The 26,885-nt window shown below is 41.3% G+C and overlaps 2 protein-coding genes across 10 annotated transcripts in view; both read left to right on the plus strand.

The window, feature by feature from the left end:
* The window catches only part of enah (ENAH actin regulator), a 111,564-nt gene extending 107,314 nt beyond the window's left edge, over nt 1–4,250 (plus strand). For all 8 annotated transcript variants that reach the window (XM_076755896.1, XM_076755891.1, XM_076755889.1 and 5 more), the window contains 3 exons: nt 482–566; nt 1,657–1,714; nt 2,653–4,250. In XM_076755896.1, coding sequence (XP_076612011.1) covers nt 482–566; nt 1,657–1,714; nt 2,653–2,690 — 181 coding nt within the window. In that variant the 3' untranslated portion in view covers nt 2,691–4,250. The remainder of the gene's footprint in view (nt 1–481; nt 567–1,656; nt 1,715–2,652) is intronic.
* Nucleotides 4,251–9,893: 5,643 nt separating this feature from the next.
* lbr (lamin B receptor) lies at nt 9,894–26,528 on the plus strand. Of its 2 annotated transcripts, none has more exons than XM_076756096.1 (14): nt 9,894–10,045; nt 14,512–14,686; nt 14,919–15,134; nt 16,210–16,308; nt 19,041–19,227; nt 19,641–19,837; nt 20,524–20,578; nt 20,981–21,175; nt 21,308–21,411; nt 21,890–22,015; nt 22,165–22,333; nt 22,470–22,550; nt 23,004–23,126; nt 23,403–26,528. In XM_076756096.1, the coding sequence occupies exons 2-14, from the start codon at nt 14,516–14,518 to the stop codon at nt 23,561–23,563; spliced, it is 1,884 nt and encodes a 627-aa protein (XP_076612211.1). In that variant the 5' UTR covers nt 9,894–10,045; nt 14,512–14,515; the 3' UTR covers nt 23,564–26,528. The 2 variants fall into 2 exon arrangements, with proteins under 2 accessions (XP_076612211.1, XP_076612210.1); XM_076756095.1 differs by lacking the exon at nt 9,894–10,045 and adding an exon at nt 10,727–10,862.
* The last annotated feature ends 357 nt before the right edge of the window (nt 26,529–26,885 follow it).

Raw genomic sequence — 26,885 nt, forward strand, 5'->3', positions numbered from 1 at the left:
ATGCAAAATTATCTGCCGACAGAACAGGAAAGTTTCACTGACAAGTGAAGATAACTAGTCTCAGAGAGCCCGCAGTTATCTAAAAAGTAGTGCAGCAGACTGAAAACAAGCACATTTGTTTGGTTGCAAAGAAATTCTGACTGACAAAGCAGTTTTGTACTTGTCAGTGTTGATCAAACAGCTTTACAATTCTGGAAATTCTAGTTTCAAGCATTAAGTTACTCAGAAGCAGTAATAAAACCTCACCTTAACAGAAACAGAAAAACTGCCTGGTAAGAAGATATACCCCATCAGACAAAAAACAAGCATAGATTGCTTTGATTTAAGATATTTCATCTTGCTTAGATTTCCCTTTTTGCACCGTATACATGATAGTAATGTAGCAAAGTGTTGTTCTTTGAGCTTCCTGTGTTTCCACCTCTTTCCTGCCTCCTTTCCTTTCACACTGAGTTCATTTTCTCGTCTTTGTCTCTCCTCTCAGACCTAAATCCACTCCTACGCCCACTGCATCCTTAAGTGCCAACGGTGTGCCAACAGAACCTGTTGACTATGACAGATTGAAACAGGTAGGTGAACATTTGCTTTAAACACTGAGGTAATCTGCTGTCATGTTCATGTCAATCAGCATTTTAGTCGTAAACGATTCAAGTCTTTTGGGGTGCTTCTCTGCTCATTTCCTCCCTTCCTTTGCATCAGAAGCTTCATATTCTCACTGCAGCGTTTTGGGTTCAGATTCAGCAGCTACTGTGGCGAATCCTAGCATGTAGCATGGAGTCCATTACATTGTCTGAAACATACACATTTGTTTGTATTATGCTAATATGCTGAACAAAACACTGATATGGGAGTAAATGCCTATATAGACAGTTTGTATTTGTCCGTCATACCAAAACTGCATATTAAAAACGGTAATGTTAAACACCATATAGTGATTATGGTGGGATGTTATGTTTGGTTTCACAGTGCCTCACCTGTTTATCTCAGGCGTAGCTTACACTGGCACAGGGGTTTTCATTGGTCTCTTTGTCTCATAGCTAATTATGCAGCACTGTTTTCTAGAATACCAGTGTGGGTGTGTGCAGTGACTCGTCCTGTTGTAAGGCAGCTCCTCCCTCTGACCTCTGTGAATGAGCCTGTTAGATAAGTCCAGAGTCTCACAGAGTCCTGCCTATCTGTCACTGCAACTGGTCCCAGCAGTGAGACAGGGAGACAGATGACACCCTCCAACCCCACCGCTGTCATTATCTCTTTCTCTCTCAGTGTGATTTGGAGGCAAAAGAGTGTCGCTTAAACTTAAGGCTCATAACGCTAATTTACCCACATACTCTCTCTGTTACTTTGTTTCCATCTTGCTGTCACTAAATGAGTCTTTAGGGCTAATCTCACAGGGATTGCCTACACAGGGATTAGCCATTCCATAAAGGAGACAGAGAACCTCAGCCAGTTGGCAGATCTCCCACCCAGCTAAATCCAAAAGCCAAAGGAAACTCTGTCCGCTAGCATCCTCTCTTACTGTCATGTGACTGTGCACGGGGAGTCGAAGGCGGAAATCAGAGCTGCTGGGCGCCACAAGACTGCTTTGTCTCTCTTCTGAGGTCTGATATTGATCATGTTTGTATTCAAAGGTAACTTTGCTTTGTTCTTTTTTTTTTTCAGGACATTCTGGATGAGATGAGGAAGGAGCTGTCGAAGCTAAAAGAGGAGCTCATTGATGGTAATTCTAGTTGAAATCTGTACTCACTTCAGCCATCCTGCAGAAAGACTAGGGAGAGCTGTTAGACGTCTCTAGTAAAGAGTCTGTATATCAAACACTTAACACAGCAATGCAACACTTACTCTCTCCTTGTCTTTAATTTCCTTCTCTTCACTGAGCATTGTTTAGATAACTTAGATTTTCAGGGGCTTATTGTAGTTAATCTTGAAATGCTGGCTGAAGACAGGAAGTGAAACAGCGTACATGCTCTGTATTATTATGACTCATAATTTACAGCAACTGTAGTTTCAGATAAAAACACTGCAGCACTGATGCTGTTGCAGCAGACGGCAGGATTTTGCAGAGTCTTGCAGACAAGCTGCCTGAGACTTTCCAGCAGCTGGCTTCATTCAGCACAGCAGACCCTCCTGTAGCTGTGTAGAGCAGTCCCATGCTCAGCCAGCCTTTTTGGAAGGGATATCAGTTCCTTATTGATATCAGAACCAAATCTGTTTGTGTAATTTTTGATCCCTGTCTCAAGATCTAGTTTTAATACCTTAAATATTCCTGCTCATATAAGGCTGATATGGTTAATATTCTTTAACTTGATATTCTTTAACCTGAATACTTTCTAATTTATTGCTGGCATCTAGGAACACAGCACAAAGTCCAACAGGGCAACAAACACAAGCAGTCATAAATCAGGTTTAACGATGTAGATCATTAAACCTTACTTGGAGGTCAAACTGAAAGTGAAAATTACATTGTCATTGCACAGGACAACTGTGTCTATGACCTGTGATGGAACTAAGAATTACTCTGCCATTGGTATGCTAACATACTCCACACATTGCTGCAGCAGCCCTTAAAAGAGGTTGACCGACCTAAAACCCCCTTCACAAGTAAAGTTGAACTCAGGTCAAAAATAACTCAGTGAGTCTTTGTCTTTGTGTCCTCAGCAATCAGGGAGGAGCTGGGCAAGTCCAGCACGGCGTAGAGGACCCATCCTCCTTCTTCACAACATCTACATCCACGTGACCCAACAGACAACCACAGTCAATTTAAGATATGACAACACCACAGCGGAAAATAAAATCAGCAACACGGTTGAGACGGTGACGATGACAATAATCACATTAACACTGAGAGAGGACATTATTTGGGGCAGAGCAGCATCGGACAGAACAACAATGGACAGGGTATTGGTGGGAGGCTTGTAACTGACAGCTGTGACTCACAGAATCCATTCTACGGAGGCTGACGTTCCTGCTGCCTCCCCGCCCCAGCCCACCCACCCCCCCCCACCCCCCGCTGAGGGCATGGCATCCTGGAGGACAGTGCACGGTCTGAAAGAGAAGCCAGTGTCTTTATGCAAAGATGATTTCTCTCTCTTTGTCCTATAATAACAAGAAAAAAACACACAGAAAACAATATTGAACTCTTCGGTGATACTGTATTAACCATTGGCGCATAAGTGAACAGCAGTGTTGATGCTAAGAATCCGAACTCTTGTGATTAACTATCAAAAGGAGCGTTTTATTAAGAAAGTTTGGAGACAGGAAAAAGGTTGGGATGGAAAAAAAAATCGAAACTTTTTTTTCCCATAATGCCATAGGGGTAGCCTGTGTGCGTGCATGTGTGGGTGTGTGAGAGTGTGTATGGGGGACTGACAGTTTCTGATGAGGTCCACCACTGCAGGACACTGTAAAGCTCGTCTTCCTCAAATACTATTTTAACCAGAATATGTACAAAAGAGAGAAGAAGTTATTTAGAAAAAAAAAAAAAGTATCTATAAACCATGTCTGTTTCAGTGTAGATCCATGGCCATATCAAGTAGCTCAATAATCCAACCTTTACACAGGATGCTCTCTCGTCTGTCTCTTCGTCTGTGGAATCATACCCTGAAGTGTTGTTCCCCTCCTGAAGTGAGCGCTCTGTGGAGACGTTCTGCCGTCATTTCTCTGGTCATACTGTTGAGTGGCAGGTGGACGAGACACGGAGGGTAGCTGCCTGTCAAACAGCAGCCATTGTAGCTCTCTACCAAACTTTATCTGTCAACAAAAAGTGCTGATTTGCTAATACCCGTCATGCTCGTCGACCATGGCCGGACGTGTAGATAGAACTGACTTTTCCTTCCAGGACATTTTGATTTGAAGACTCTCTCTCCCTCTTTCTCTCTCGGTCTCTGTCATGTTTGTCATACTTAGGTACTCCGTTTGGTGCATGTGCGGTTGTTTTTTTTTTTTCATACGGTGAGGGTCACAAGTCTGCCACGAAATTGCATTAACTGTCACATGTTTTATTACAAGCAATAAGTGTAGCATCTATTTTTAAGGCCCGCCTGCCCCAGTCCCACCACCACCACCAACATTTATCAGTGTCTGTCTGTCCTTTTTGGCCCTCCTGAGCCCCCGTTGGACAATGTTACTGTGTGACAAAACGCCACCTCTTGTCGACTTTATCGCAGATTTTCTGTGAAGCTGAAGGCTGACATGAAAGAATATCAGAGCAACACTGTAAGACATGATTCATGGAATAACACCATTTCCAAATCACAACTCTCCTTTTTTATTTTTTTCTATAAAATCCAAGGATACTGTATCTTTAGCCACATTGGAGCTGAACTGATTTTTTATCCTTTATTTTTATTTTACTGCATTTATAAAGTAAACCTTATGAAATGTGCACAGGAAAACCCAAAAGTGTAAGAGATGGTGTCCACATGAGGACATGATTGTGCCATTTACTATTTCACCAGTGCTTAGTGATGACGTGTTTGTTTCATCTTTTCTTTCTTTGCCTTTTTCTCCTGCCGCTGTCAAATCCTTAAAATGAAAAACTGTATTTTCCCTGAGATTTTACAGAGATAAGGGAACTCTCACTTTATTCTACAAAGACATTTGTTGCAGCATTTCCTTCAGTTCAGTGCTGAGTTTGTTTTGCTCAAAGTACAATCAACCCGAGAGGGGTGTGTTGGGAGCTGAGAGACTGATATCCAAATACTGTAGCTGTTGCTCCAACAGGTCAAGGTAATGGATAAAAGTCCATGTTACAATTCTGTTCTCTTGTTGTCTGAATGACATCCTGAGGAAGGACAGTTGGACTGATGCAATCAAGCCTCATGACTGTAACAGCCACCCACAGTGGGATGTGCAGGACAAGCTCGGCTCTTGAAAACAACCTTAAACTTTCCAAAGCGACATCCCAAACTAAGCTGGAAAATGGTGCTTTGTGACTTAGCATTGACAGTGTGAATCTCGTAGTATCTCCATTGTTGTGTCCATCAAAATGGGAACTCACAAGGCATTACAGTGTGCACACTGTCACAGCACCTCACTCTGAATGTCGTAGTTCTTGCTTCCTGTAACACTATTTATAACTCAAAGGGGCACTGCGGTGATTTAATACTGCACAGTTAAAGTCAAATCAACAAAGGCCAAAATTTCCTGACTTTCCTACAATAGTAGGCCAAGATAACCCCATCACCATGATTTTATCTATCAGGGCTATGTTGTCTGACTCAAACAAAGATTCTCCAGAACTGCAGAAGACATCAAACAACTGTTTTCTGAGGCTGATTAGTAGCCCTTGTGACAAAACTGTGTGCACAATCTGTGGAGTGTCCCTTTAAATTATGACCAGGAGGACCAGCTAAGGAGTTCTCATCATGCCTTGCTAATGTCCTGGGATCCCAGTGTAAGGCTTGCTCATCAGTGGCTGTCTGCCGTTGGATCTCATACAGCACAACTGTGTTCAAGGGCTTGGATGTTTTAGCTTTGCTACAAAAGATGACTTTCTCTCATTTGCTTTGGATTGGGTCAAATTTCCTTAAAAATACTGTGATGAGAAAAATTTATTCAATTCTGATTTAGACGTACAGATGCCACAGTCCCTCGGTTTGAGTGTGGACGGGAGTTTTTGGCATCTTTTTCATCTCTCTCTCTGTTGATAATCATCTTCTCATCCACCTTTTTTAAATGGAAACATCCAGCCAAGAGGCTCCCTGTACTGAGTGTTTACACAGCATCAATTGCACTTTAAGACAAAAACTCACAGAGCAAACCAACATACTCTGACAAGGGTTGCTTAGAGCCTCTGTCACCAACAGTGTGGCTATCTCACCAAAGGATTCACCTCTGCAGTCTCCTGCTAAACATAGCCTGATCACTCTCAACAAAGTCGCCTTTCTTATTTTTGTATCATTTTGTCAAGAGATCTAACAAAAACGATGTCCGTTTCTGTATTCAGTCCTCCGGACATGATGGCAGGTGAAACGCTTTGATGAAGAAAAGTTTCTCTTTGTGAAGCTACGTGGTTTGTGCCTTGTTCCGAAGTTGCATTTAATATGTCAAAGATATAAAGATGACTAGTAATAATATCTAGGGACTGTCGTTGTGATCACATGCAGTTGTCGGTCTTTCTTTTCTCCATCATGGTCAAGTTGATTTGAAGGGAGAGTTTAATGACCTTGGTACCCTACCAAAAAAAAAAAAACATCTTTGCACCAAGATCTCCTTTGTTTGCTTTTTTTTTTTTTTTTTACAGAAATGTGATTTATTTCCATACAGATGTGAGGTTGCTTTTCTCACAGCTCAGAAGTACAATCACACCTTTGAGACATGAGGCCTATGAGGGTTCAAAGGTGATCTTTGCTCTGAGATGATTTTTTTTTTTTTTTTTTAAACCTAAAGCCCCATTTGGAGGTCCAGATGAGTCTGGCTGCAGTGTTCTGTGTTCCCTCATGCCATTTAAGTGTCACAGAGACTGCTTGTGTTTAGCAGCTTCGCTTTCTTTACACACTCGGAAATCTGTTTCGTCCTCTGCAGTGAGGTCTGCTCCATGTTAATGTCAGATAGCTGATGGAAGCATTTATCTTTGTCCGTGAACCCAGTTTTCTTCTGAGGGAACTGAAAGAATTGTGAATTTGCAGGAATATTTGCAGAGATGAATTTGGCTGAAGCAAGTTTCATGGATGGGTTTCCAGACATTCTTTTATCATCTGCATTGTACCATACTGTTCTCATGTTAATTAGTCTTTTCTTACATGCTAACATATTGTTTTGTTTGAGCAAATTAAATAAAAATTGCAATACAAGACTAGAAGTTGTTTCATTTTAAATGACGTTCACTGAATGGTTGAAAGGTTTTCAGCTTTGCTCATTTTAGCCTCACACGTCTCATTTTTCTGACATTATAATAAATATAAACATCACCATAATATATTTACTAATGTGTCTCATGATCTCCTTTCACCTCTCAACCTTTAAGTCTGTGAGCAGACCCTGCAGACATCATTCCCTCCCTGGTGTCCTTACAGCAGGTCAGCCTCTGTTTGACAGCCCGGTAACTGTGACAACATGTCTGACTGTTACACATTCACGCTCAGCAGAGGAGAACAGGAAGAGGAAGGCTGCTTAAAATGAGAGTGTGAACAAGCCTGCATGATGTGCATGCTGTTCTGCAGTCCTTCCTTCTTGTGGTGCTGTCTGTCAGTGAACTGTGTGAAAGGATGAGGGGACCAAGATTTGAACCTACAATACCGAAAGTTGTACTTTCCACTCTCAGCGTGCTCAGCTACAGAGAATATGCTCAGAGAATTTTGACCTGACCCTCCTCTGCACAGTCGAATGCATCACACCTGTTCAATACATTTATCGTTTCTGATTGTGTAAAATCAGGGTTTTGTCATTTTTTCCACTCTTGCACAACTATTTTTTGGAGAATCTTTGGCTGTGTGAACTTGCAGAAGCTTCCAGCTCCAGCTCAGCTGTCCATTAAATGCGGCTCGGCTGATCTTTTTTTTTTATCGGCTTAGAGAAGTTGGGTCACTTACTGGGGTCGGTGGTGTATGACGTGAGAAAGGGAGGTTGAACAAAGGGGACAGCTGTGGAAAAAGAGGAGGGAAGTGTGGAAAGCGCCAGAATGGGGGTGTTTCTGAGAGAGGGGGGTTTCTATGCAGGTATTTTTTTAAAAAACACAGTCTGCTCACGAGTGACTTGTCATTAAAGTCACCCGTTAGCAGCCAGGGTATGTAATCTAAATAATAATAAGAGCTTTCTTGTTGTTTGAAGGGTTTATATCACTATCCTGATACATAATGAATTATATGTATTAAGGCTTTGAACTTGTGGTTATGGTACTTTGCAAAAAAAAAAAAAAAAAATTCCCTCTGATAACAATGCAGGTTCTTTAGATACAACATAGTCTTTGACTTTATGTTAGCAGCTTTGAATCTCATAGTAAAAAGTTCAAAGTTGCCACAGATATTCTAATACTTCTTGTTTACAGGGTAAAACCTGTGCATGATTTAAGGAGACTTCCCGCCTTTATTGGTTGTCTGTGCAGCTCCACTTTACAAGAAATACAGCAACACTTCCTGTGGGCGGGTCATAGAGAGGTCTGGTGGTACATTTGCAGTTCATTTGAGGTTTTATTTGACTTGCAGTCAGAAAGGGGCTGTGCTGCAACGAGTGGCACTAAGACAGGAAAACACTCTGAGCTGCAGAGAGAACGGTGAGGAAGCTGAGGAAGCTTTGATACTCTAATTGGATTGGAGAGTTTGAATTTTCAAAATCAGTTTTCTTCCTCTTGTGATGATGAGCTTTGGGTATGAGTGACAGCTGTGAATAATGTGTCACAACAGTCAAGTCCTCCATAAACATTCACTTATGCAAATAAGACAGCATGCAGCGGTTACTGACTCTTCTTCTACTCAGGCTGTATGACTGAGCCACTGGGCTCACTTGCTGGAGGCAGATCCAATCAGCTTGAGCTGATGGTGCACTTTCCCACAGAGATGCTACAGTATGCAACATAACAGCCATTTTAATAAATCCACGGTGATTAAATACAGTAAAGTTATGACTGCAGAGATAAAAGCAAATGGAATAACTTACTTAAACTGAAACTTGTTCTGAAGGTCACAAACACTTTTGTTGGAGGGTGATCCAATTAAAATTCTTCATTATTTTAGTAGTTTAAACAGTGCAGAGCCTTGCGTTGTGCTGTTTTTATAGTATCTGACACAATGAGGAAATATTCAGCATGAAGTGAGACTTATTATCTACATCTTCTTATAGTTTTCAGTGGGGTACATACTAGATGTACTTGCTCCATTCTCCTATTGCTTTGAAGCTGAAATACAGTCATGATTTCAAGCTTCACTTTTGATGCCTGGCTTCCTCATTGTAGCATCAGATGAGGACAGATAATTGTTTACTGTGTAACATAATAATGCAAATATGCTCAAGTGCCTGTATTAATATTTAATAAATGTTTTGATGTGCAATGAAAAATTCTAAATCTAAAAACTGTACAATGCAAGTGCAGCATGTGACAGCACTGACCCCACCAACTGATTAAACAGAAATGTCTGTCCCCAGAGCTTGTTTGACACGGAATGAAAACAATAATAAAATAAAATAAGAAGAAGATATCATGCAGAGCACCTTCACCTTCATCAGAGCAGCACTGTGCCTCCTGTCTCTCCTAACGTGGCTGTAGTTAAATTTCTTTGTTTCAAAGACAGACAATCCTTCCATCTGCTGTGAGAAGGCTGAAAGAAACTAAGATCTTCATCAACAAGACTTCAAATACAGTGAAAAGGGCTTGAGGTATAACAAACTGGTGATTCAGCCCAGGGGACAGTATTTTAAATGGGACTGTATGAATAATGTCTCTGGGTTCACCTATGAAAGGCTTAAGGCTTGCACACCTTAACATCTGTAGTCTGAGGCTGGCCATATATGGACAAAACCACATCCCAGTCAGGGTCAGAAGACTCTGATGAGTCCAGTAAGAGAAGCCATTTAGCTTCAAATTGACCCACTTTACATCAAACCAGTACCTGTTGTTGTTGATGTGGGCTACAGGTGCGTACCAGGGTGAGCTGTAACATATCTGGAGTCATATCTGTGTCATGCATTCACCACAGTAATTACATATATATATATATAGTTTTGGGGGTATTTTACGACATTAGCAAAATTTATTTATATATAGTGTTTATTATATATGCTTTTGCCACTTCTACCATTTTGCCTGAGGGTAATTTGACATCAGTAAACAAAGTCGTCGTGACTCATTCAAAGCCAATCCCAACTCAGTTAAAATCCACCGATAACCAATGAGTTTGCAGAACTGTTTGAAATGAACGCTGAGCTAGCCAATCAGCAGCCTTCGCGCCTTTCTAGTCACTGGTGGGTTTTGCCCAGAGAGGGAGGGAGAAGAAGCTCTACGTCAAACGTGAGCAAATTCCGTTTTTAAAATATTAAGATTAATTTATTATTTTTTCGTCCTGTTAAGGATTATCTTATCAGTTGTACTCACTGGAATTATCCGCTTATTGTTAAGGTAAGTGCATCCGTCCAACATATTTGTTTGTGTTGCAAAACAGTCAATCGCTTTACGTTTCTCTTTGTTGGAAAACTGAGGCTTAGCCGAAGCTAACTCAAACTAGCTGTATAACGGCGCTACAGGCGCAGACTAGTTCCTGGAATCTTAACTTGTTTCTACTTGTCCAAATAAATATGCCGGAGAAACTGTATGGATATATTTTAAGCTGGTGACCTCTCCCGCTATTAGTCCATATTTGTAATAGAAATGTTTGATAGTTCTGGTAAAGTGCACTGTGACGTTAACGAGGTTATAACGGTACCATTATGGACTCGCTATTCGCTAACATCCAGATTAACGACATTCAGCCATACGATGGTCAGAAATTAGACTGTGCCTGCTTAGTCAAAGACGATCTTTATTAAATTGTAACGCTAACATTAGCCCAGTCGCTTTTTCGATTGCTTGCGCACCGTGTGTTTTAAACATAGTCAGCTGGGTTAACGTCTCTGTCACTGAATTTAGTTTCGTCGAACTTATTCGCATGTGCTCCGGGGTTGATTCTTTGACGGACGCGTTTGGTTTCTTCGTCAACAGTATTTGAATGCATGACGTTTTCCCTCCTTTCGTTTCTGTCGCTCGCAACTGCATCGCTGCTATCTCGAAGCTAACAAAGCTAACGTTAAAGAAACAGCTCCAATGCATTAGAGCTGAGCGGAGGCTTATAGAATATAACGTTAACTTACTCTTCCTCAAGAAGACAAACCGAGGTCGCAGTCGTTTGTCAAGCAGAAACATGTCTTAATTTGGTGGATTCGAGAGTGAAAACAGACAGGTAAAGTTAACGAAATGACGATTAAAGGCGCTCTGGGATATTCGCAATTAAGTGCGCAGGACACTATAAACGGACAAAAATGTCACGGCTTTGGAAGAGCAAGCATTTTCCATGAACGTCAACTCGGACCATTTTAAAGCACATTACTTCACATTTGTTGCTTGGTGTTTCTGAATTGTGACAGAATACATTAGATAGTCTTGAAGTCGTTAGATATAAAGTATGCCAACAATACAGAGCAATGTAAACGTGGGCCTTGCGACTTGACAGTAGGTTTGGGTTGTGGCGTATGACTGTGAGGAGCAAAGTTTGTGTTGCAGCGAGTTAATGTTATCTGCCTTTTTTCTTTTGCGGACAAATGGAAACCGTGCAGATTTATCTTACCGCCAAGGAAGTTAATATTGGGTCACTTGAATGTTAACTCAACAGGTTGTGTGCCTCTTGGGTGGGAGTTTACAACTTTACACCCGTTACGTTTCAAAGGGGTTGCATACCAGGTGGAGCTAAACGTTTTGCAGTACAAAGGGGGGATGTCTGTCTGACTTCTGTTTAAAACTCCACCCACGTTACAGCCCGTATCCTTTCATCAGCCCAGCCTGAGATCTGATGGGAAACTCTCATCAGTCGCTATTCAGCCCTGACTTCCACATCCTATATGGAACTCGTCAGGCAAGCCGGGAGAGCAGCGCAGGGACTTACTTTGGGTGTGTCATGTTGAGATGTTTTTCACTCAGATGGTGTGGATTTTTGTGTTTCACAAGATTAGATCAGTTACCAGTGGATTAGGGTTTGACTGCATATGCTTGACTCTCCCTGCCTATGAGCCAACAATGGACTGTTTAAGCCTTGCTGTAAATCCGTTGACTTATTCTGTGTTTATAAAGGCTTACAAGAGATTGCTGAAGTATACATTGGATTTGATTGTACAGCAGTGTAGTTTAGTTGTCAATAGTTTAACAAGAGGGATTCTTTGATATGTGTGTGATGTTCTTCAATTGGAGAATTTAGGAGTGAAAACACAAATTGAACAACTAACCCTAACCTCAAAGCAGTTTCTACATGCTACCTGCCATTTATTGAAGCATGGCACTATGTTGACCACTGGAATTTTAATAAGCAAGACTGTTGACAGGAGGCTGTCATTATGCTATGTGGCTGAAATTGTCACCAGTCGAGAGCTGGAGGTAAAAGACAAACATTTGTTTTGCTGAAACTAAAGCATGTTTTCCTGAATGTGTTTGTTGTGTGTGTGTGTGTGTGTGTGTGTGTGTGTGTGTGTGTGTTTCCTTTCTTTCAGTAATGTAATGTTCCTACTACTAATCAAGATGTTAAGTGATTTAGAGGAACAGAAACATGCTCCCATTGATCTCAGTTATCATTTGTGTGTGTGTGTGTGTGTGTGTGTGTGTGTGTGGCTGGAGGTGTGGGGGTCTGTGTATCATACACAACAGTAAGTCATACTATGGCTTACTCACAGAACTCAATGGGTGTAAAATTGAACTGCGAGACCAGTTAGATTTTGTGGTTGTCCTCACATTGGCTGCTGGAGTTGGCCGACTTAACAGCCACAATCACAGTTTAATGTCACATCATTGTACTTATTTGGCTGGGCTGAAATTTCTTGCCTGGTTGGCTGTGACTTGAATGGCTCGACTCTTTCAGACAGACAGCTTTGGGTAAACCTAACAGGGACAGACCTGTCAGCAGTTCTGCAGTAGTGTGGTGGTTTTCTAGACACTGAGCCTCCCCAGTCACTAATGTTCCATAATGCTGACCATGCCTGGCCTACCTCATTGTGTCCAGTGGTGCACACTACAGTAGGATTGAGCCGTTCTAAAGTGTTAGCTAATGTAGGTTCTCCAGCCTCTCAAAATGTTTGAATGGCTTTGAAGTTGTAAACCAATGATATATACGCTTTGATCAAGTGTATCTGATGTTTAGATATTTCAATTCAGAGTTTTTGTTTTTAAATGGTCTAATTCATTTTCTAAGTCAACTCATTGACTTGTGAGATAAATTGTGTTTTTACTCCTTCATAGGATAATATTGAATAATCTGAGACATACTGAACAACAAAATTGTTAACAAATCTTTAGCACACAGAACTAGCAGGGCAGTCGTTTGACAAATATAGACTTGGGTGACCTCACCTCACGGCTCCATATATCTGCAAAGTTACTTTCACACATCAGTGAAACAAAACTAAATCAGAGGCACAGATTCAGTGCACTTTCTTTTTTTCAGTGTAATTCAAGGGCCCCCCTTGGGGGTTTAAGTCTAGACCGTGGGGAGAGGACTTTATTATGTTGTCCTAAATTTGAACATAATTCCAGTTAATTATTTTTAGGAATAAATGCCTGTGGAAGTGTACAGAACAGCCCATTCAGTCACGGTGGCTTCAGTTCCTGTTTTAGCTCAAGAGCATCTTGCAGCTCAAAGTAAAGTCATCCATATACATGCTTGCACTAATCCTTGGCCCTGTACAAAGTACAATCACATGGTAAACTTTATGGTTGGTGTTTTGTTTTGTGCTTTACTTTGCATACTGAAACTGTTGTTTATAAGACTTCTAGTTTTTGTTTCATTTCAGTCTATTTGGCATCATTAATTATGGCAAAAGAACGATTTACTGCAATCACTGTCACCAGAAATTCATATTGTATTGAGTAGAATCATATTACATTGTAATGCTTATTGTCCAGCTGCAGTTACAGTATGTAAATGGAGTTCAGGTCCAATATGTAACTGCCAAAGCAGTGTGAGTGACAATGAGCCTATTGAGATTTTGAGATGCCACTATGTCGTCATTCAAGCAGTTTGAGCTCATGCTGTGCTTCAGTGGACTGTATGGAAACAGAAAGGGCAGGGTGCAATGACAATGCCTGAGATTCTGTCAAATTATCTTTCTTCATTATACTTAACCAATGGCAAATTATGTTTGCGCTGCATCAACACTTTTCTGTTAAATGATTTGTCTACATTTAATGCCAAATGTATATGGCTTCTCCAATTTTCAAAATATTTATTTATTGATATTAAAAAAACATCTAAAACTGAATAGCTTACACTGTTTGGATGAAAGTGATTTGGCTTCATCCAGTTAACCCTAGTAGAACTGGGCGTAGTTTGAATTTGATCAATTCTCACCACACTCTCAATTTACACCATAAAATCTCGTCAACACATTTCTCATCTTCTTCTTCTCACTTGTTTTCCTCAGAGCTCTACTAGCCGCTGGCACTCTCACACCCCCTCTTGACCAACCTCCCACCCCTCGCTAGCTACCGCCCCATAGCCAGTCACTGACACACTCTTGAGTTGAGGAGTGACATTGACAGGTCCCTATGCTTGCAGATATATAGTGTTTGTTTGCATTACTGAAGGGTTAATGTGTTTAGGAACCAAAAAGTAGAACACAAATGTGCTTCTTTTTTTTGTTGTGGGTACCTGATTCATAGCTTTAAGTACTTTAAGAAGCCAAAGGAAAGGCTTTAAAAAAACTTCTTAAGTATCTGTTATATCCTTTCTTTTGTTTTTCTCTCCGACCTGCTGTATCTCCTGTCCTCCCTCTTTCACTTTCTCTTCTGTCTCTTTCTTCCCTCATCTTTATACTTTTCTTCTGCTCTCATTGTTTTTCACTTATTCCCAGGCCAATGAGGATGCCTTCTGTGAAGTATCAGAGAGGGGAGATGGTGATGGGCCGCTGGCCTGGCAGCAGCCTGTATTATGAGGTCAAGGTGCTGGGCTATGACACCAAAAGTCAGCTGTACACAGTCATCTACAAGGATGGTACTGAGCTGGAGCTCAAGGAGCAAGACATCAAGGTATCCCTCGTGTCACAGAGAGATATACTGCACCATGAACTTAACACTGTCAATGTTTCACGTAACATTTTGTGCATGTTTTAGCGTGGTGTAAATCTCTTTTCAGTGCTTAGGTTCTTTTTAATATATTTTCCGTCACCTTTCAGTGACTTGTTCCACCGATAAAGACAATGAACAATTGTTCATAATGTTTGCAATCCCCTTTATTGTTTCACTTTCTGTTTTCCCTCAGAATGCTGCTGGCTTTCAGACTCGTTCCCGCTCCCGCTCTCGTTCTCGATCACCAGGCCGCCGTCGTAGCCGGTCACGCTCCCCAGCAAGGACCACACGACGCTCGTCCTCTCGCACAGCGGCGGCTGTCGCTGCTGCAGCTATAACAGAGAGTGCACCATCCTCCCGCAGGGATATAAAGCTGAAGGATACAGTAGAAGTCAGGCTCAGTCCCCTGGTAAGTACCACAGCTGCATTCTCAGTCTCTCATTCTCAGCACTGATGATGCTTTAGAAGCAGATGTAGAGAGGGAAGTAGATCAAAGGATCTCATCAGAAAGTGTGTATATCTGCAGGTCAGAATCAAAAGGTCAAAGACTTACTGTAAGCTACTGTACCATCCACAGTGATACTGTTCACCTCTGATACCCACAACTGTGTTGTATGCAGATATAGAGTCACTATCAATTCACAAGTTTTCAAACTTAGCATAAATCAAATTTTACACTAAATGTAAAAGTGTGTAGTGGATTCAAATACATAATAGCCTGAAATAAAAACAGTATAATAGCCGGCTAAATTTAACCAAAGTCATTATTCAAAAGGTTGCAACACTAAGCTAAGCCTCCACTGATTCAGTTTTTACTTCCTGGAGCTACATTTGTTGTTCATGTCACCAGGCAACAAAGACGGTCTCTGCACTTACATGCTGCTTCCTGTAACACATACAGTTTATTGCATGTGCTGCAGGTTGACAGAGTAAATTGTCATTTTATTGGTTGTGTGCTCGCTGAAGTTCTGTAATTTCCACTTGCACACAGATACAGTGTGTGGTATAGTGGTTAAATCAACCTGGGTGCCAATCACATTATACTGGTCTCTGGTCATTCATATTTATTAGCTTGCTTTACCAGGCAGGTGGTTGTAAGTAATCACATTGTGGCACACATCGGATGCTCGGTAACCAATGATCATGAAGACAGCAAAATGGCTTTGTGCTAATTAAACATGAAGTGGAAAAAAGAAATGTCACTATAGATGAGATGACATGTATTGGTCAAGTACATATAATTGAATTGAATTTGTGCCAGTAATTGATTTTAAAAATGAGCCCAATTGTCTGGCTAGATCCAGTCCATCGTCAAATGTCCTATATCATCAGTACCTTGTCATTGTCGGGAAAAGTTTCTGCTTCTGTCATTCTGGTTTTTGATCATAACACCGTCACGTTCCCTCTGCCTGTTCCTCACGTTGCTTTTTTCCCCTTTTTGTCTCTCCATCTCCATCAATCTCCCTCCATTGTTTGATGGGCAGCAACAGACAAAGGCAGCTGAGAACAATAGCAACAATAAGCATGAAAAGAAAGAGGAGAAACAAAAAGAGGAGAATAACACTGCTAACAGAGTAAATGAGGTGAGTTTTACTTTGTAATGGAAAAAATATGTTCATCTGTGTGTGTGGGGGTGGGGGGAAGCCCACATTTACTCAAATGAACAGTCTCATTGCCCTGCTACTCTCACTACAAACATGAACATCAACATAGATCAACACAGACAAACGTCATCAAATAGTGAGTGAAAAACCATCTAAACACATCATGTCTTTGGACTGGACTGCACTAGAAAGCATTACTCTCACTTTTTTTTTTTTTCATAAGCTTCTCTCTCTTGAGTTGTCAGTTTCGTCAGACCGAATTTACTCCAAAAAAACAGCCGATGTTCCAGGCCATACTCCGTTAATGAATGGGCTTTGAAGGAAGTTAGAGTTGTTGGAATGTCATGATGCATGCACGTTGGGGGGCCGTGTGTATGTTTTCCAGCTGAGAGAGGCTCCCCTCACAAGGTCGAGCCTCGTTTAGTCAGTCACATGGTGTCCTAACATGTGCCACGTCTTTACTTTCCCTGCCTTTTAAAATTTTCTGACAGCTTTGCAGGACCTTACCTCTGGAAAAGTGTAGAGTGGAAGACTATATTTTTGTCTGAAACAGATCACTGAGTAGGACTCAAATAATTGTATACCTAAAACCAGCTGGCCTCTAAAATAATTGGTAGTCTGTATTTTGGATGCCCCCATCTTGTGTTTTACCCATTGCTGCTCGTCTATGAGCCTTATCACCCGATATACAGCAAATAAGGAATGTTTTTTGTTATGGTATGTTATTGCAGCTGGTATAACAGTATATTAAAGGTCAGCATAACATAACTGCTTTGTAGCATATTGAAATCTCCGTAAGGTTGTAGTGTATCAGGGTATAATTGCTGTGTGACTGTACAGTACAAAGTAAAAACCCATGAAGTCAATCTTGCTTTAAAAGGCTGAATAGCATTTTCAAATGTTACATCCTGCTGTTTAGAGTAGAAAGAGTAAAGTAGCCTAGTATGGCTTCTAAAACATGGTCTGAAAGACCTGTGAGGAAAAACTAGACTGCAGGCCAAATTAAAAGTGCATTTGCCTCGCCTCAGCTGTGTTGTTGGCTCCATGTCCTTAGTCAGTCTCTATGGCCCTTGGCCACCAGATCCAAAAGTAGTCCCTGTGTTTGTGCCGTGAGCCTTTCAATCTGTGCTTTTATCTTTTATTTAAAACAACGAAAGCAAACATCCCATTAATTTAGCATCCCGCCTGATTCTTTTAGACCAGCACAGAATTAGACTGTGAACGTGGGCTATATGTCATCTTATATAGTTTGATATATGCTGAATGGATAAGCTGGATAAAACTGATCTTATCCAGCTAAATGGAGGTGTTAGGCTAATCTAAATTTTAATTTGATTAGCCTATTTATCTTATTTTATTTTATTTTATTATTTTATTTTGTTAATTCTTTTGTGCTGATAATTAGGCTGTATGTTGTTTTTCTTACCTTGGGTATGATGTCATTTATGCTGTGCTGTGCAGGCATTATCGTGCACTATGTCCTTCAGAACAGGCCATGTCTGGAACATGTTCTGGAATGTAGTGTCCCTTGCTGCAGCAGTATGGGAGCAAGAGAACTCTCAGGACTGCAGAACTGTTTTAGTCAGAAGTTGGAAATCTGTACCAATCCAATGAGCTGTCACACTCAGCACTGACGCCCAGGTGTGAAGCTAAGAGACGAAATGTCTTCTTTCAGTAAACTACCTATGTGTAAATACACTGCCTGGTAGAGCTTGGGCAGGGCAACATCTGTAAAATACATATGACCTGGGAGAGTGTAGCTGGGGTCAGTGTGAGAGAGCAGTAGGCAGAATCCGGTGTCTTGGACCACAGTGGATGGCTCGTCGTCTAGCCCCTGTGAGTTGCATGACTTTTCTGGTGATTGCCTCATCCTTCTAACTATCAGAAGGCTGGTGCTCTTTAAAGAGGTTTGCATTACCTGGTGTTTGGGTGACGGATGTTACATCTGTCTCACTAACTCTAAAAAAAGGTTCTGCACCAGGGACAGATGTTTGTTTTGTTGTGTTTTGTTTTCCTGGTGTGTCATGTGCCCGAGCAATCACATGTCCGGCTCCTGGCCAATGAAGGAGGTGGGGGATGGGCCCACACACATGCGCACAGTTGTTGCTCTCAGATACATGAGTGTAGTACTAGTTTGTCTTTTAGGCTTTCTGCCAGAAGTGATTTCATCAGCATGTTTTTTTTTCTTTTTTTAAATATATTAAGTGTGTGACAAGATAAATGAGTTTTGGATTATAGTACATGAGTTTTGTGCAAGTTTTAATATTGTTGTGCTATTTTAGAAATGGGAATGCTAGACTTGGGAGGTATTCAGCGTACGCCAGGGCATTTATTCAGAGATGGTATAATTTTCAGTACAGAGTGTAGAGTGGGAGAAACCTTGTGCTACTCTTGGTGTCCAACGTGATGTATTTTAATTCCAAATCTTGTACTCACTTCATTGATATTTCTGTCCTCAGACCTTCATCAGGTTAAGTTACAATAGACATTAATATTGAAACACCAGCCCACATGTCGTTTTATGTATATGAACTTAACCTGATGAAGATCTACTCAACCTAAACATCGTCAATAAAGTGAGTGCAAGTGATAGACACGGTGTAAGAACCTTGTTTAAATTGCAAGCCCAAATCTTGTGCAACTTTTGTGTTTGATTTGTATGTTGTTTAGTAATCTAAAATCCCAAATAAGATCAAATCTTTGTTCTAAAGTCTGATTCTAAGGTCGAAACAGAACCTGAGAAGAACCAAGGCCGTTACAACCTGCGCCGTAGGAAGGATGATGGGGATGCCAAACCAGCTGAGGGCAGACCAGGGCAGCTGGAGGGGAAGGATGCCAAGCTGGCTGCCGCGCCTGCTGCCTCCCTGTCCACCCCACTTGACTTTGGTGGGAAGATGGGTATGTTACAGGCTGGAAAAGAAATGTAGTTTCATGTCGATGAGCAGTTTCTAGCCTGAGGAGGATCTTTAAAGTCTTCCACTAGTAATTTAGGACAGACTGATAACATCCTTGTGCAAGCCCAGTTAAAGGCCACAGGATGGTATTTAATCACACTTTTCATTTTCTGCTCCATCAGGCTGTGTTTTGTGTTAGTGTCGCCTCTTTGAAACAATGTAAACAATTAGAAGTGATATTTTTGATAATAATCAATTACAGGACAGCTGTATTGGATTGCAGAGGTTTCTACTCTTCTGTATGACTGCCTTATATGTTGGGGTGGTGTTTAATTGGACATGCAGAAATGTTGTGTGAGACTGAATCTGATCAAACTGAGACATTCATATTCCTGGTGTGTCTTTTCCTTCCTCCAGGAGCATACTTCTGGCTGCTCTTCCTTCCAGCCTGGGTTCTCTTCCTTATACTTCAGGTCAACTTGGCGGACCCCAGTCTGCTCAACTTCCCTCCTCCTCTGCCCCCTCTTGAAGCCTTCTGGGATGCCCAGGCTCTTGGCTTTGTCATCCTCTGGGTCTTATTCCAGGCCGTGCTCTACATCCTGCCTGTTGGAAAAGTGAGTGAGAAGAGCTGAGAACTGTACACACAAAAACGCGTGCTTGAGTTAATGAAGATAACGTTTGATAACGTTCATGTAGCACGATAATTTGGTATGGTAAGGTGGTAGCTGCCTAGCTCTCTCTGTTTACTAATACAGGAAAGACGCACATGACCCAACACATGACTTTCTTGTGTTTGTTAACGCTGGCAGGAGGCAGAAATTGGATTAATGGTCAGGAGTAACTTGTTCTTTCCTTCCTGGGTCAGCTCTGCTTCTTGATATCTTATCTCAATAACTGAGATAACTCTCTACTCAACGTTAATGGATTGACTTTATAAACATTTCCATTTTTGCATTTGGTATTTCATTCCAAGTAATTCTTTTCTTTTAATATAGATCAAAAGCTGATGTGTGTCTTTCACCCTCAGTGTGCTGTCACCCTTCAGAAGTCACTGCTGCAATGAAAATCTTAGATGCCGTTTGAAGTGAAATTTAAACCAAACAGAGAGGGAAACTTGTAAACAGAACTCTTTGGCCCCTCTCTTAATTCCATTGTTGTCCAATGGGTTCGTGAGTTTTAGCGTGCATGTGTTTACTTGTGAGTGAGTCACCCTCATTCCCACCCTGACGTCTCCCCTCACAGTCACTGAATGTGCTCTTGGTCGGCGGTTAATGTCAGTTTCTTCTGTTCGTCTCTCTAGCTGAGCGAGGGCATGCCACTGAGGTCTGGGGAGAGGCTGAAGTACAGAACCAATGGTGAGACTGTGCGAAGTGAAAACTCTGTCTGCAACGGCCACTGCGAACCATTTCATTAACGTGTGTCTGTTCCTGCACTCTGGCCTCAGTTGAATGAATGAATTTATTTAGTTCATTCATTTTGTGTGTTGTGTTGAGTGAACTTGGACGCATCGACATCATGTTTTCGCTGCCATTCACTAATTCTGGCCGCTGGCTGTTACTGTTACTTCAGCTGATCACAACAAGCTTGGAGCACTGATTTGAGCACATTGAGGGACAATGATTTCACTGGTATTATTGACATGTTCATCTTTCAACTTCCTTTTTTTTTTAATTGAATTTCAAGCTGTTTGCTTTTTGTCTTCCACGTTCCGTCTTTCTTCCGTCCATCTGTCTCTAAATCCCTCTGTGTCCCTCCAGGTTTCTTTGCCATCATGGTGAGCTCTGTAGCAGTAGCTGCAGCGGTACACTGGGGCGTTGACCTCACTTACATTCACAGCCACTTCCTGCAGCTGGCTATGGCCTCCCTCCTCATCTCCGTCCTGCTCAGCGTGTACCTGTATGTCCGCTCTCACTACGCTGCCCCAGGGCAGCTGGCACTAGGTGGAAACTCTGGTAAGGGAAAAGATCTAGAATTACCACCTCACTTATCTGATACGTTGTGTTGTGCCTCTCTTATTCATTCATTCATTTCTTTTTAAATTTGTGCAGTTGCCATATTTCTCTTCTCTCCCTCTATTTCTGCAGGGAATGTGGTTTATGACTTTTTCAAAGGACGTGAGCTCAATCCCCGCATCAAAAACTTTGATCTGAAGTTCTTCTGTGAGATGCGCCCTGGTCTGATTGGCTGGGTGAGTTGTTGTGAAACACCAAAGCAAACCTTTGTCTCAAAAATAAATAATTGCTGACTTGCAGTCATTGTGTCTTGAGTTTAAAAATGTGCCAGTGAACCACAGCTGGTTGTACCACTGGATCTGTTTCAGTGGGGCCTGTAATTTTCTCCACACATTGCACTCTCTGGTGGCCATATGTGGAATGGATTTTTAACCTCAGACATGTGGCATGGACTGAAAGAACACCCTGTGTTAGCTTGTGGCTATGAGTTTAGATTTTAGCTTAGATTGTATAGCAATGTGTGGTCATTAAGAACTACTGTACAGCTTTTGAACGTGGGTCCCTTTATTTTTCTAGATGATTGATGAAGGCTTTTTTACTATTGTTGTCAATGTGATGTATTTTACAAGACAAAGCAGGTATCTTACTATACAGCATCCTGAATGATTAGGCAACATTCATAATAATGGATTCTATCTGTCTGTCATTGTTCAGTGTTTGATCAACTTTGCGATGGCGTTGGCTGAGATGAAGCAGCAGGGTCTGGATGCTCCATCTTACTCCATGATCCTTGTGAACCTCTTCCAGCTCCTCTACGTGGTGGATGGCCTCTGGAATGAGGTGCGCTTAGCAGAGGACAAGATAAAGATGTGCTGTAACTGGGACATTTTCTCAAAAATGTCACTCAAAGGGAATTTGATGAAACACATTCAGGCAGACTGAATGAGACAAAATGAGTGATGACTGACTGTGTGTTTTTGTCTCCTCAGGAGGCCATTCTGACCACCATGGACTTGATGCACGATGGTTTTGGTTTCATGTTGGCGTTTGGTGATCTGGTGTGGGTTCCCTTCACTTACACTCTGCAGGCCTACTATCTGGTCAGCCACCCCAACCCCCTGAGCCTCCCTGCCCTCGCAGCCATCGTCACACTCAAACGTAAGTAGGACATTTGATAAAAAGAGAATTTGATTATTCTTAAAGAAATTGCGTTGTTCTTTCATTGGTCATTGTATATTCCCAGTTTCTAAAATTGGGTGTGATGTTAAGTTTTCTCTCGGTCTCTGTGTTTCAGTCATTGGCTTCTACATCTTTCGGAAATCCAACTCTGAGAAGAATGCCTTCAGGAGAAACCCATTAGACCCCAGACTGTCTTGTAAGTTTTCATGCATGCACAGCTCAAGCCTAAAGGCATCCCGGCGTTCTGGGGACAATAAAAAATGTGTATGTGAGATATTTCCTGGGACGCCTCTGAGACAAAAGGGATTTTTGTATGTTTGTATAACTCTCACTCAGCAAATGACAAACTGAACCAAGTGTTGGCTACAGCAGAGTTCATATCCTCATGCTGTTACGATAGTCACGTATTACTGTGGTTAATTCTGTGGTGTTTTGGTTCACGCTGATACTGCTAGGAAAGTCTCTGTCAGAGATGAGAGGAACCAGATACATTTACTACAGCTCTGTCCTACAGTACACTGCTGAGACACTTGTACATTGATGACAAAACAACAAACTATAGATGATAATAACAAATAGCCACAATTAAAATTTTTGGGATGGTTTACATTCACTTTGGGACAGCTGAAAGTGTTTTTCTCTTCTCCAGATTTGAAGACGATCCCCACAGCTACAGGGAAAAGTCTGCTGGTGTCTGGTTGGTGGGGTGTGGTCCGTCACCCTAACTACCTGGGAGACCTTATAATGGCCCTGGCTTGGTCCCTACCATGTGGTGAGTTGGCTTCACATTTGCACCACAAGTAATCAAACACTAAGGGCCCTTGTTTTATTAATCTGGGTACAGAATAATCTGCTATCACATGCAAAAGCAGCAGTCTCTCCACAATGAGGCCCTGACTGTTCAGAGAGTCCAGACATACAGTGTATACATGCAGAAATTTGAGAGAACACCTTGTTTTTGTACATCATTCTCAGCCAACAGGTAAATTGAGTCAGATAAAGGCATCTTTCTTTTAACTCCCTGCTCCTTTACCATTGAAATCTGCAGGCTTTAACCACCTCCTGCCGTGGTACTACATGATCTACTTCATCATCCTGCTCGTACACCGAGATTCCCGCGACATGAGCGAGTGCAGGAGGAAGTATGGCTCGGCGTGGGATGAATACTGCCGAACTGTTCGCTACCGAATCATTCCCCGTGTCTACTGAGGAACCCAGCGCTGGACACTCCCGAGCTGAGGCCTTTTTGACCCAATATTATGGCTGTGAAGGCTCACCAAAAACCCAAATATGAATGGATTGACTGACCGATTTGTCTTTTAAGAATCTTTTTTTTAAAACCAAGAATTTTTTTCTTTTTTAATCTTGATTCTGGACTGAAGGTGCTACAGTATTTTGAATTTTCTGGTTGAAGAAAAAAAGACAGTCATTGGTATAATGGATTGTTTGAAGAATTGCCTTTTTAAATGGAAAATACTCAAATATATACTTTTAAAAGTTTACAAACTTTGGGTGGGAAAAAAACGCCTCTGCAAGGAATGTCTTGTTAGTAGGGATGCCCTGATCACGTTTTGCCGCCAATACCAATTTCCAATCATCTATGAGCCATAATGCCTGATACAGATGGGCTTTTGTTTTGTTTTAAAAAGCAGCTGATATAACAGCGTAAGTCTGTTTGACTGCTTTGTAGTGTATTGGGGTCTCCAGCAGGTGGCAGTGTAACCCCGGCTGTAAATGCTGTGTGACTTGTCAACCTTATTCAGAGGTGTAGTGCGATTTGTTTAAGTACCAGAGTGCATCTATGACATGCACACGGTTAAGTTGTGGCTCATTTCAAAGCTTGTGTAACCTCTGTTCATACGGTGGCAAGTTTACATGTATTAGTCCACTACAACTGACCACATAATAAAATGTGACACTGACTTTATGAATAGTTTAATCATGTAGAGAATATTACATGGTAGTCAAACATCTGGCGAAGTAGTGTTAGAGGACACCGCGGATGTTATTAGTATGGCCTTAAGCAATACAGGGGGATTTTACACAAGTAGTTTCGGTTTTAAAAGATTTTATTTCAGAGATAAGCTCGTCCAAAAGGCTGTGAAAACGGAGCTCAGCAAGCTTTCATTTCCTGCAGGCACTGTGGATGCAGCACAAGCTGGCAAAGGTTAACAGGCTGGCTTTGTGTCGTCGTAACGTTCCTTTTCGAGTGCATAAGCGGGAGAACCGTCAGAAGAGTGAATGATGAATGAAAGGATGTTTTGCTGCCTTTTCAGCTTTACTAGTTAACAGCTATTTACAAACTGGAGGAAGACTAATTTAACTCACTGTGCTGCTTCAAGGCTACCAGCAGCTATCAGCAACTTTAAGGTGGAATGTTTTGGGGTTTTTTTGCATGTTGCTCAATGCATGAGTTGACATCATGAATCAATAAGTACACCTTAAATATCATTATGACAAGTTGACACTCCCCTCCTCTTGCTCTGTGTGCAGGCAGTCAGTGTGCTGATGTGTGCTGTGAGGAGGGCAGGACCTAGAAACTTAATAAAACACACGTGGGACAGCTGAGTAGTCAGTGTTTTGCGCCCCCCCCCCCCCCCAGGATTATTTAATATGGGGCACAGATCGATCAGGGCATCCCTACTTGTTAGGATGTATATTTTTGTACATACACATTTCTTTTTATACTTCAAGAATAACTCACCACTTGCATCATTTTTAGTAAGTTCTACTCTTTCCTCCCATATTCGAAATGTTAAAATACCAGCTTGGCTATTACGAATAATTTTGTAAGTACGCCTTCCTATTATAATTATACTGCTTGTGCATATTGTGAAGGATGGGATTAAAAATTCTTTTAAATGACCTGTACAGTGGAATTAGGACTCATGTTCTTTCTCAGGACCCAGGATGTTGTCAGAAAGTTGAATTAGAAAAGTTTTGTCTTCATTTTGTGAATAATTTTATATAGATATCTAGTTTTGACTTGAGAGTGTAAAATGATTTTGGTGGTTTCGAGAAAATGCACTAATGTGTTAAAGGCATTTTTTTTTTTCTCTTATGTCATCAGTTCCAAAGTGTATTTGATTGGGCTTTACTACCTCAGGTTCACTCACTGTCCAGTCCTTCCTCCTCTGTGCCCTCTGGGAGGCAGTGTGTGTAATTATGAGTGTGAAGTCACTGCTTAAGAAAGCAGAATGAGTTAGACTTGTTTTTCATTTCAACAATAATCTGCATCCGTTATGAACAAGTGGTACCAATTCACATCACAGGAGTAATGGCTTTAGAATGGAACTCCCAACTTCTTTTATTTCCTGCATTTTCATGGCGCTGATGAAACATTTGTTTGTTTGTTTGTTTGTTTTTTGTCTTGCCAGTATCTGAAGCATAATCTCTATTATGAACTGGCTGTTAATTTGCCCTCACTGCCACATGAATTTGGTTTGAACCGATATAAGCTTTAACTTGCCAGGTCATATGACAATGACAATTTTAATGAAGTTTATACTGTGACAACATGCAGAGCTGTTGACTGTGTTAGCATTTATAACCTGTGCACTTGGAAACCCCAAAAAAATGCATGTGCAGCTGTAGATGAGTACATACGTAGCAATGCATTAACTAGTATAGGTAGCATTTTTTTTATGCTGTGCTGACTGATTACCATGTAAATATTGTTGAGGTTTCTTTGTTTTTAATCATGTCATGAGTAAAAGAGGTGACAGTAGTGATAATAGTAATGTTTCTCATTAGATATTTAATGTTGCTTCTTTTTTTTCCTTTTTTTTTTAGTTAACTACCTAAATTTGACCACTGTGTTTACAGCTAGATCTGCCATGTTTATGAAAAACACTTCAAAATGTATCAAAACCAGTGTAAAATGGTGTTACACTCTGTACCCTATCAGAGAGAAAACATGATTGACACTTGAGATGCCACCATCCTGTCTTCCCCAGTACGCATTATGGTGATTTTTTTTTATTCTTAAAATTATGTGGTAAACTTCTCTTCTTGGTTTGGCAGTCTGTGAGTGGAAAGCAATAAGTTGGATGTACTTGGATATATGACAACAAGGAATGAGAAGTTAACCAGTCCAGCAGGCTGTCAGTGAGGCTGGATAAAGCTCATCTGTACAAATTTTGCAGCATAAAATAAAAATTTACAGTATTTCCTTTTTCTGCCTTCTGTGGACTTTGTTCATTTGTAGGCTGGTGAACGGGAACAGCGAACTCCAGGATGAGGTTGCACAAAGAGAGACAGCGTGGAGTTGCTGTGAGTGGGATGACCATGACGCGACGAAATACCTTGACAACAATACATATGCGCAGCTGAAAGCGCTCGTATGCTCAACCGCAAACGTTTCAAGTGCCAGAAAAAAAGTATGCGCCTTGCCTTTCATGCCTTTCTCCTCCACAGTCCGTTTGAGTCCTTCCGATGTTTGCATTCCGCCGCAGCCCAACGTTGTCAAAGTTGTCATTTCAACCAGCTGCGGATTATTCATCAAGGGCAATAAAAGTAATACAGTAAATAT

Source organism: Chaetodon auriga, chromosome 18 (assembly GCF_051107435.1).
Source record: "Chaetodon auriga isolate fChaAug3 chromosome 18, fChaAug3.hap1, whole genome shotgun sequence".
In the NCBI taxonomy this organism is placed as follows: Eukaryota; Metazoa; Chordata; class Actinopteri; order Chaetodontiformes; family Chaetodontidae; genus Chaetodon; species Chaetodon auriga.